General features: G+C 39.8%; 1 protein-coding gene across 1 annotated transcript in view; it reads right to left on the minus strand.

The window, feature by feature from the left end:
- The window catches only part of akap12b (A kinase (PRKA) anchor protein 12b), a 159,980-nt gene extending 148,481 nt beyond the window's left edge, over positions 1-11,499 (minus strand). Inside the window, exon 1 of the mRNA XM_039747810.1 lies at positions 11,186-11,499. Coding sequence (XP_039603744.1) covers positions 11,186-11,311 — 126 coding nt within the window. The 5' untranslated portion in view covers positions 11,312-11,499. The remainder of the gene's footprint in view (positions 1-11,185) is intronic.
- Positions 11,500-12,005: the final 506 nt, after the last annotated feature.

Below are 12,005 nucleotides of genomic sequence, written 5' to 3' on the forward strand. Positions count from 1 at the left end.
CAACAAAACTCACGCTGAACTGCGGTAATAGATTGGTTGTTCTTGACAAAACAGTCGTACGCAAAAACGTTGTGTTGTATCGTCCACGGCTCTATGGCTTCAACTAAAAAGAAAATAAACAAATGCTAAGACTTTGCGAACCTAACGCCACCTACCGCACATCTGTCACTCCACCTAGTGGTGAGTTCTAGCCATTTCAAAGACGTCTGTCCTTTCTGCCTCACCCTGTATATATATATATGCCTACTGTATGTGTGTGTGTGTGTGTGTACACAAGTGGGTGCTGTGATGGTCTGGTGCCATGTCCAGGGCAAGTTCCTGCCTTACACTCCTAAGAGAGGCTCTAAAATACAACCTTGACTTGTATTAAGCACATTTGAGTTTACACAATTTTCCCATTATGGTATATAAAGTGACTTGGACCAGTGGTGTTCATTAAAAACAATACTCTTCTTGACACTAATCCTGACACACCTATTTCTAATATTAAATGAGGTTTGAAACTGTCCTGTAATCGCGTAGAGTTTGTATGTATGTTGTATGAGTTTACACTAAGTAATGTGGTCGTTTACATGTCAGTTATTTTGACTCTAAACTGGCCCAAGATAAATGAGTGTGATGCTCTGTAATGGGCTGGCACTACAACCAGACAAGTTCCAGCATTATACCCAATGCTACCTGCTTCCATGACTCTGAAATTAGATGAATCTGTTTTGAAAATGGATACGTGAAGCAGTGAGGTGGTTGTTTCATCAAACTGATATACCTTAAATTAACATTTAAATGTGGTAATATTAAACCACTTCAGCTCAAGGTGGATGCGTCTCTGAATAAGCAGCCATTAAGGAAAGATTTGCTAAATAAAGAAAAATCCATTTTAGAATGTTAAAATTGTTTATTTAAAATCAGCCTTGAGCATAGCTTCTGTTATAATCAAAACTATAAAAACAATTCTTCAAATCCAGCATTATTCTACATGTGATTTTAACCTAGAAAACACACAAAAAAACTATACATCATATCTATGCATAATTCTGTATATACTGTACACCCACTATTTAGTATATTTAAATTTTACAGACACTTTTATTACTGGCTGAAGAAGAACCACGTAACATTCTGAAAAAAAAAGTTTTTTCCAACTTAGGTTTGTGGCCAACCAGAGTTTTGTCAATATGACTGGGGACAAGGTTACACCATCTTTGGCCAGGGCACCAGTCCACTGTAGGGCTCATTCGCACTCCGGTCAATTTAGATCCACCAGTATGTCTTTGAGGATATGGGAGAAATAGCTGTAGAAATCCCATGCAGACACAGGGAGGACAAGCAAGTATGCAATTCAATCCTAAGATGCTGGATGCTCAGTATGGTGATGGCACTTACCACTGTGACAACTTGCCAGTCAATGTGGCAAACAGTAAGAGCAAAAAATAAAATTCAGTCCAGTGACAACTTAGCAACACAGAGGTGATCTGCGCCATGTCTGCAGTATCTAATTTGGATAATTCTGTTGCATCACAGCTGCAGAATCTTGAGTTGTGGAGTTTGCATGTTCTCCCTGTGTCTGTATGTTTTTTCCCCCACACTATACTCCAATTTTCCTCCCACATTGTCAAAGACATGCAGGTTGGTTTTACTGATGGTTCTGCATTACCCGTGTGCAGTGTGAGTTTAAGATTGCATAACAGATGTTGGTGGGTCACTGGAGGAAGCAGTTCAGCAGAGTGTGAATGAATCCTTGATAAAGAGGCTACAAAAACAGTCTAACTCTTCCATGTTTTATGAGACGATATGGATTTTGATATAAACACCTTTTCTAATATAATAAAAAAATTCAAAGTTCAGGGATCTGAATAAAGACTGCAGTGGACGGAGGACCGGAAAACCAGAGTTTTCTTTCATTTAGGAACAACAGTAATTGGAAATAAACATAATTTCTTTAAATCTATCTGATATTTAAATTCCACAGATTAAAGTTTCCTGAAATTTCTCTGTCGAGAGCACATCATCACCTCGAGCGCTCATTAGGCTAACAGTGTTAACACCGCACATCACAACAGGGAGAGAAGCTTAGAGTAGGAAGGGTGAATGAATGAACGAATGAATGAATGAATGAATAATTGAAAGAACGGGTGAACTGCAGGTGAGATGAACGTTGGAAAGTCAATGATTCCTCCCGGGACATTTGTTAAGTTCATTTTGAAACATCTGCACCATATACATTTGTTTATCAATTGATTGATTGATTGATTGATTGACTGATTGATTGATTGATTGATTGATTGATTGATTGATTGATTGGCTGTATTATCTGTGTTGTCAGTTGGTATCCTTGTTTTTATGTTTCTGCTGTTTTCCTCTTGGGATTAATCAAGTTTACCTAATCTAATCACCATCGAGGGTCTTTTTCACACAAACTCTGTTTAGGGAGCTCAGCTGTGAGGCACAAACATAAAAGGACAGAAGGGTGCTGTGCTGCACTCTGCTCCGCTCCACTCCACTCGGCTCCTTCTGCGTTTGTATTCTGCAGTAAGGAAGCTGAATAAAGATTGCAGTGGAATGAGGACCTCTCAGAGTTTTCTTTCATCTAGGAACAACAGTAATTTGAAATAAGCATAATTTCTTTAAATCTACCTGATATTTAAATTTCACAGACTAAAGTTTCCTAAAATTCCACAGTCGAGAGCTTATAATACAAAGCCTTCATATCTTTTTATTAGCCTATTACATTATATTTATTTAATTAGACATATGTATGTAAATAGTGTAACACTTTCTTTACTTCCTACTGCTATCTAGTATGCACTCTGGGTCTATTTCCTGACAACAGAACTATATAAGTATAAATAAGACTGAGCTGATATATTAGAAACAGAATGTTATTAAACCAAACACCAACAGGCAAGGTGACAAAAGGAGTAAACACATTTTTAAGTGCAATAAGGGAAAGGAAAATCCTTCTGCCACACAAGACCTTTCTTCTGTCTGAATGCTGGAGTGGCTTATATACTTGGTCACCCAACTCTGAAAACTCTCTCTTCAAGTAGCACGTCTCAGTCCACTTTAAACCTCTGGCAACAATACCTCTGTGCCTTTTGAGTCCGTGTCTAAACTGAACTGTTAACCTTTGACTCAATCTGAGTGGCATTTAAACCCAATACAGAATTTATTTTCAGAAACAACGTCTGGTTAAGGGAAGGTTTTCATAAGGTCATCAACGAAGGATGCCTTTGTATCTCTCATCAAAACTCATTTAAAGAGCCAGCCACCCAATAGTTAAACCAATCCTTACTTGGCACCAAACTATTCAACTCAAGATCCCTCACCTCACATCATGGTATCAAAAACCACAGCTAGGCTCTGAAAGGTTCAAAGTGCAGAGCTTCTATACAGTGGACAGCAGTGTGAATGAACTTTTAATTTCTTCACGGCAGGTTGGGGCACCAGTACAGACTCAGACTGGACAACTAAGAGTTTTAGTGTGCAATAAACATTTTGATAAGCAGATCAAGCTGGTCTTTAGCACTCAGGAAATGTCTTATTGGACTGGCTGGTGCTTTTCTTATTTTATAATGTGTGCTTATGGCAAATACACACACACATATACATACACACACTGTGTATAATATATATATATATATATATATATATATATATATATATATATATATATATAGTGACAGGGGCTTGGCGTTCTTATGCCCCTGCACACTATATTCAGGGGGAAAAGCCATGGACATTGCAATACCTCCCCCGAACGCTAGTTGGCCACCTCCCTGGGGTGAACAGTGTCTCATGTTCCTGCAGGGCATCCTGAGAATTGGAGTTGGGTGCAGCCCTGTTGGGTCCTGCAGGTACCGCCAGGGGGTGCTATATTTGGGACTCCTGAGCCCATGTAGGCAACCAATTTGTCACACCCGGAAGTGCAGCCGGAAATCAGGGATATAGCACCTGGAGAACTTCCGGGTGAACTATAAAGGAAGCCAGCGACCACCATTCAGAGGCCAGAGTTGTGTGGAAGGAGGACGAAGCTTGGTGAGGAGAGGTGGAGTGAGAAGAAGAGGTGAAATTAGTGTTTATTGTGTGCTTGGGACTGTGTTGGGCTAGTGGGACACGGGGAAGACGTGTCTCACAGCTGAAGAAAATAAAAAATTTATTTAATTTTACACGTGCCTCCTGTGTCTAATCTGTGTCGGGTCGGGCACTATATAGCGTCTTTCTTACTATATATATATATATATATATATATATATATATATATATACACACATACAGTACTACATACATCATATATATAGTATTAATAATTGGTATGCGTAAAATACATATACGGTATTCCTGACATCATATAACCAAACAGAGAGCCTGGGAAAAGAAAACAGCAACTGTACAAATCCAGTCATCTATCTATCTATCTATCTATCTATCTATCTATCTATCTATCTATCTATCTATCTATCTATCTATCTATAAACATCCTCAAAATAGGAAACTACTCAAAATGATTGAATGAAGATAACTCATCTACATAATTTCCCACTCATTCTACATACTTGTGCCAATGTGACTGTACTTTTTAAATGCAATTCTCTTGAAATATTCAATCGAAATTATTAAGCCAATCGTTCAATATGCTTTTCACCTTCTTGTTGCTGGTGAAACCAGGTTTCATTAAGTGTTATTGTCAGGAAAATAAAAAAACGTTAACAATGACTAAGCATTACTGTTATAGATTAAAGGCAAAGGGATGGGCAAACACTCAGATGGGAAAGTGCTTGTGGACTCTTCCATTAACATTTAAGTGTAAACAGCCAGTCCATTTAGTGTCTCTGTGGAGCTTACACATTCGACTTTGTGACGCTTCGGATTCCTCCCAAATTTTTATTGCTTTACATTTGGCTGATGTTACAAATAATATGTGTTTTACAGCTGGAGAACAGGCAGATTAAGTGACCCACGTCTCACAGATGTACAGGCTGGGTTAATTGTACAGTATAAATTGACCTGATAGAATGAGGGTAATGCAATAATCAAGCCTTCCATCCAAGATTGGTTCCTGCCATCTACCTTATGTTACTGGGGTGGACTTCAGCTCATGCATTTGAATATAATTTTCTGAATCTGACTAATCCAATTATAGGGCAGCAAAAAGTATGAACTATTTAGCATAAAAATAACTTTTTTTGTGAGAGCACCTACTGAACAGATGGATGAATGGAGCAATAATTCATTAAAAATGAACAACAGTGGATGAAAGCATATAAAAGAGTGTGTTATCTGACGGCCCAGACATTTCCTAAACCATTTGGGGGGCACTGCAGACAACCCTTATAGTAATGTATACTGTGCTCTAAAAGGGTGCCAGCACAGTGCAGGATACACAGAGAAAAATACTTTACAACTGAACAATTGTAAGCTACTAAGTAACAAGCCTGAGTCAACTTGCTGTTTTTTTCTCCCAGCGCGGTAGACTGGAGGTCAGCTGTCATGAGTGCATACCAAGGCCTCAAATGCAATAAGATATAACGCAGAACAGAGGATGCCCTTCAGATGCCTGGCCTACTTGAATTAAACTAAAACACATGAGAACTTAATCCAATCTTGAGTTAGCTAAATTGTACTTTCGCCATTGGCTGAAACTTCTTATCAGGAACACCAACACAGCAACATGATGCAAAGAGGCAGAAGAAATGAGACAATTTACTCCAAATACTCTGCAAAATGATGGATGAAAATAGGATTAAGTGTTAAAGGCTCTGCCACCAATGATGCATGAAAGCAGTATGTAAACGGTAAAAGTGAAGATAGCCTTTTGATACATTGGGAGGGGTGGTTAGACTGGATTTTACAAATATAAATTAAAATGGCCATTTACTCTAGTCAAAGAGTTTCTTCATGCAGTGTAACACAGTGGCCAGTGGACTGAATCTCAAAAATAGTGGCTCAGTTTCGGACTTCAGAATCACTGATTGGTTCTGAGCCATTTGCTTAATCTGCTTGTGATCCAAATACACAAAAACATTATATATTTATACAATTAAAGAAATGTTCCTTTAGTTCAGGAGGCATCTATTACACAACAGACTACTTGATCACAGCTATAAACAGAGGACCATGTTACTATCAGAGGACATAAAGTTTAAGTCAGTTTGTGTGCCATCTCACAGTGACCAAATGCACAATGCATCTCAGCTCATCCTGAGTCTTCAGCTGCTTGATGGAAATCACCTTATGATCTTAAGAAGTTCAATTGTTTCCGATACTCTCACAACTTCACAAGTTGCCTCAATGTCTGGCAATGAGCATTTTATGCACCAAGCGCACTGCAAATGCACAGAATGATGGCACAGTACTTAGCAACTCTATCTCACTGATCCAGGGATCAGGGCTTGATTCCCAGCCCTGTTGTTTGCCGTGTCTTTGAAGATTTTCCTTGCATCCCATGCATGTTATAATAATTGGCAATTTTCAATCAGTTGGCCCCCAGTACTGATTAGTGCAGTGGTGTGTCTGGTACAAGACTGGCAGCACTTCTCTTTTTTTCCCTCTAATGTAAAATGGTGAATTCAAAAAGTGAATGGATGGATTGAGGAATGGAATTGCCTTTGAAGATGGAAGGTGCAGGTAGGCTCATAAAGCTGGACAAGTACAGAGAATCTCAAGTGATAAAATTTGCTACTGAACTCCGCAAACAAAATTTAAATATTGTAAAAGTTCAACGCCAACACTAAATTGAATATGAGCTTAGTGTGAAGAGCCAAGAACCCAGTAGTGTTACTGGAATGTTTGTCTACCACGGGATAGATAGATAGATAGATAGATAGATAGATAGATAGATAGATAGATAGATAGATAGATAGATAGATAGATAGATAGATATGAAGTGGAGGCACTTCTGCTGAATAATTTGTTGTCTGAAAGTACTCTGAGTGAGTGTGTCAAGAAGATGTGTGGCATTGTTCATAATGGCACTCGGTTTTGTTTTCATCCTCTCTACTACCTCCAGATGGTTGAGAACTTGTCCCATTACTGAGCCTGGCTTTTTATTTAGCCTGATAATTTGGTGGGCCTCACTTAAAGTGATTTTCCCACCCCAACACACCACAGTGTAGAAAATTTGCATTGGCCATCACAGAATTATTGAACATGTAAAGGATTTTACTAACCACACTGAATGAGCATAACTACGTTTCAGACAAAGAAGCACATGATTATTAAATTCCTGTATATCTGCCATCACTTGTTTGCCAAAAAAATTACAGATGACTTCAAAGGCCCATTGTCCTAGGTTTGAGGCCCAACCTAGATGATGCTTTTGTGAAGTTCTCGCATTCTTTCCTTGTTTCTGTTTTTCCTGGACATATACCAAATTGCTTGATTCTGACCTTTTATATTACGAAATAACATAACCATCTTTTAACATTTTGTTTAAAGACTTCTTAAAAAATGCAGTTTTATATTTCTGATTCACTGATTATAATATTATTTTTACTTAAGCATATCACATCCCTGATTAAAGTGGAAATAATATTTTGCAAAATGTGTTTAAGAAGCGTTTGAAGGCTGTCTTGTTTGGTGAATTTCTGTCTGTTAGCTGTTTGGTTTTTTAACCTAGAAATTGTAACTAGCTTGTATTTTTTTCGGATCTCTTGTGGCTATCAGTTTTGTAACCTTGTCGTGTAACACAATGTTCCCAAACAGTCCCCCAGACAGATGTTTACTCAATTATGTTTAACTTTTTTGTAAATTGATTTGGATAAAAGCTTCGTCTAAGCAAATAAATGTAAACATAAATGTAAAATGCCATTTCTTGCATAATTACACAACATAATGCTAGGCCAGTTCACAAGTACCAAGTACTGTAGGTTCCATTCCAGAATTGATGGTGCAACTATTTCTGCACTGGTAATCTTTAATTTCACCTAAAAAATAAGTTGGAATCTGACACGTGCCTGTATAGCTCATAAATCAAGACAAAATAAAAACAAATAGGAAATTTCTGAAGAGAGAATTAATTCTTTGAGTGACTCAACTACAGTGAACAATCAACCACCAAAAACTTATATTAAGCAAACCAGCAAAAAAGAAGAAAAACATTTTAGTAAAGTGTTGTTTATAGTGAACAGAGAGGGAGTTTCTGCACAAATTCATGTTCAGCATATCCAGTAATATTTCACACTGACCTTTGCCAGTAAGATAACTGGGTAACATTGGTCTAGTGTCCAGTTGGTTTCTGTGTTGAGTTTGCACACTTGACCCTTGCCATTTACCAGGTTTTGCCCCAACAGTCCTAAAGACCTGCATGCTAGCTTGATTGGCAGCCAGTGTCCTTTTCAGAACTGTCAAACTGAACAACATCCTGCCTGTGCCAATGACGTCACTTTGCCAGCCAGATGGAGGGCTGATCCGGGTACATTCATTCGCCACGTCCCTTACTTCCACCCTGAATTGGATTACGTGGGTTTGACAACCAGCTATCAAGCTGCCTACAGTATTTGGGAAATTGAATTTGAAATAATGGAATTAAAAATGTGAACATGCAAACTTCCTCAAAGAGAGATAAAGCCAATAATGGACAAATTAAACAACAAATGTAATTAATGATTTAAAAGAAGAATTAATAGCTTTGGTTTATTTCAAGTGGGTGGCACGGTGGCGCAGTGGTAGCGCTGCTGCCTCTCAGAAAGGAGACCTGGGTTTGCTTCCCAGGTCCTCCCTGTGTGGAGTTTGCATGTTCTCCACGTGTTTGCGTGGGTTTTCTCCGGGTACTCTGGTGTCCTCCCACTGTTCAAAAACATGCAGGTTAGGTGCACTGGCGATCCTAAAAATTGTCCCTAGTGTGTGCTTGCTGCGTGGATGTGTGGGTGTGTGCCCTGCGATGGGCTGGCGCCCTGCCCGGGGTTTGCTTCCTGCCTTGCACCCTGTGTTGGCTGGGATTGGCTCTGGCAGACCCCCGTGACCCAGTAGTTAGGATATAGAAGGTTGGATAATGGATGGATGGATGGTTTATTTCAATGCAAGCAAACAGTGATGTCACCAGGGCTGTTTTGCAGAATGTCGCATTATTTAATACTTTGTTCTGGCATTGGTTGGACTTTAGGGGGTTGATCTCAATTAAACCTACAGAGACATGATTTAATGTTTATTTTAGAGGGACAGCCTTATATTCATATAATTCAATTACTCACCAAAATTCTCAATCTAAATTTAATCTATAATATATTAAGAACGTACAAAGTGAAGAAGAGGCGCTCCTTCTAGTAAAGGTGTTAGCTTTGCATCCATTTTAGTCAGGATTATCCACAACCCGCCCTAAAAGTAATTCAAACGAGTTCTCAGTAAATCGATGGATGCTGGTTTATTAGATTACTTCTAAATGTTTAGACTGATTTAAATAAATACACTACACTGAAATATCTACAGGAACAGATCTACTTTTTCCAGTACTACCTAACATGAAACGGATAAGTCGATCTTCTCATTATGATCAAGAGATAAAAAAGATACGTAAATCGCCCCAAGTCGCCTGGAATTTCTTACTTGTAGAATTCACGCTGTCGTTTTCTTCCCGTTTTCTAGAATTACGTACAAAGGATTGCACCGACGGATATGCCTCCTCTTTCTAAACAACAACTCGACTTTTTTCCCACTGCACATGAAAATTAAAAAGGTCCGATCGACAACGAGTAAAAACACACGTTTGAGACGACTCCAGAGCTAATAATACAATTTAGTAGAGCAGCCCGACTGGCAGACCCCGGCCCTTAATAATCGCGCCACCCAGAAGCACCTGTCTGCGCAGTATCTTAATGGAGGAGCCTGGAAATCGCACGGAATCACTACAGAAACGTTTAAAGAGCAACCCATTTGTTAAGGCCTTTATATATTTTGTTCCAACAATTAAATAATCAGACAGGCAATCTTTATTTTATGCATATTGACTTACTAATAAGAAAGTGTACAATCACAAGGTGTTTTATTGGGCTAGAAAGATTACAATACAATATCAGATCATAACAATGTAATGGTACAAACAGCATAGACAAGAAACGTACCTATTTAGGAGTGCACCTGACGGATTTTTTTAATAGCGAGTGCCAAAAGATGTTATACAAATCCACTGAATACAATTACAAAAATAAAACAAATATCTGGAACGCTTGTATGCAAATGGCTATAAGTACTTCAAGGTTAACTTATGGCAGACATCCATCCATCGTTATCACCAGTAATACACGTGAACTAAACTTACACACATAATGAATTCTGGTATAATTTAAAATCATTTAATAGAAGCGATTCATCAAAAGTTAGGTAAAGAAAGGTACAAAAGAGCCTTAAACTTTCAGACGCAATGCGTTTACAGAAATCCGTTTCCACCTGCTCGTATGCACTGCCTACTAGCACTAACTGAAGACATTATTCAGCATTTTTGACGTGCACTTTCAAGGTGTTGGCAATCCCCTAATTCGGTGGCCAACATTACCAGAAAACAAGCTGCAACAATCTTCCTTGTAAGTTGTATGTCTTTCCAGGTTAGTTTCATCGTTCCCATGCAGACTGGATGACGACTGTCAGAAAAGGTAAACTGCCCCCCCTCCCCAAGCCCTAAATTGACCTTAATGCGCGTGACAGATGCGCCCTCCGCATAACTTGAATACAACAGAGCCCTGCGAAATAAAACGCTCAGAATGGACACGCCGAGAATGGCTAGGTCAGCTACTACGGTGCTCCATCTATCTATCTGTTTGCCGGTTTGTCTGATTGGCCCTCGGTCTGTCAGTAGAATTGTTATTAAGAGCACAATATTGGTGCCCCACACAAAGTTGCAGGCGCCTCTTGTGAGTAATTCGCAGTCTGCAAGCCAAGCGATGCGGTGACGACTACTTGTTCAGCATTTTTATTACTGCGGACCTGCAACTGCAGAGTTGGACTCGATTTAGCGCTGCAGGACGAGGATGATGCAGAAGAACTCGAAGAAAAAAAAAACGCAGGGTGGTACTGCCGAGTTGTATCTGCGCAGCTCCTGCGCGAGATGACAGGCACAGTAAAAGCACACCAGTACATCTGACAATGCTGGTAATGCATACTTCGAACGCCCTGACAGAAAGAAGCACGGGGTGGGAGTGGACGATTTTACGGACTAACCACCGGTTTGCAGTCCCGTAAATTCTCCCTGCCTTACCTTGGCATCTGCATCTCCCTCCCCCGCCTCCGGGATGCCAGCGCCCGCTTCGCTTTGCCCTTCACCAGTCGCAGCATCCTGCTCCTCACTCTTCTCCGTCCGCTCTGCAGAGGTAGAGGCACCCATGACGGAAAAACTCCGAACCTGTCCTTATTTGCGTTTTCCCGTTCGACAATTAGAGCGGCGGCGCTTAGAGGCGAGAGACGCAACAAAAGCCGACCGAAACAGAGCTTAATCCGGCAACAGTGTCTGTGTGCGAAACCCCTCGCGGGTCGCTGGAGTCTTCTCAAGTGATGCAGCCCAACTCCTTTGCAACTCTTTTAGAAAACCGCCGCCCCCTCACCATCACATGGAGGCGACTCGGACACGCCTTGCAGTATCAGATGATGGATGTCAAATTGTCCAAGGAAGGTTATTTTGGTGACCTCTGGCTACGCATACAACAAGCGATCTCATCAGCCGCCCCTCACGTTGCTACTCTTACTCACATTTAAACACAATCGAAATCTTGGCCAACACTATGAAAAAAATCTTCAGAATATCTGCATGTTGCTTGGACTGTAATGCTATTAATTGCTTTTTGGGTACGGCCACAATGCTCACTGTGAAAGGCGCTATATATTAACTGACTGAAATGACACATAACAGTACACTTCGTGTAATTTCCAATTCTTGAATTAAGTGGCGGACATTGTCGCCTAAAACGTATTAAGATAGAGCCCACAACTATGGGGAGTTTACAATGTAAATTGGTTTAAGTCAGTTTTATTTGTAGGCCATTTAACCGTTTAATAATAAAATTGCAATTAAATATTTGTGA

Source organism: Polypterus senegalus, chromosome 3 (assembly GCF_016835505.1).
Source record: "Polypterus senegalus isolate Bchr_013 chromosome 3, ASM1683550v1, whole genome shotgun sequence".
Classification (NCBI taxonomy): domain Eukaryota; kingdom Metazoa; phylum Chordata; class Cladistia; order Polypteriformes; family Polypteridae; genus Polypterus; species Polypterus senegalus.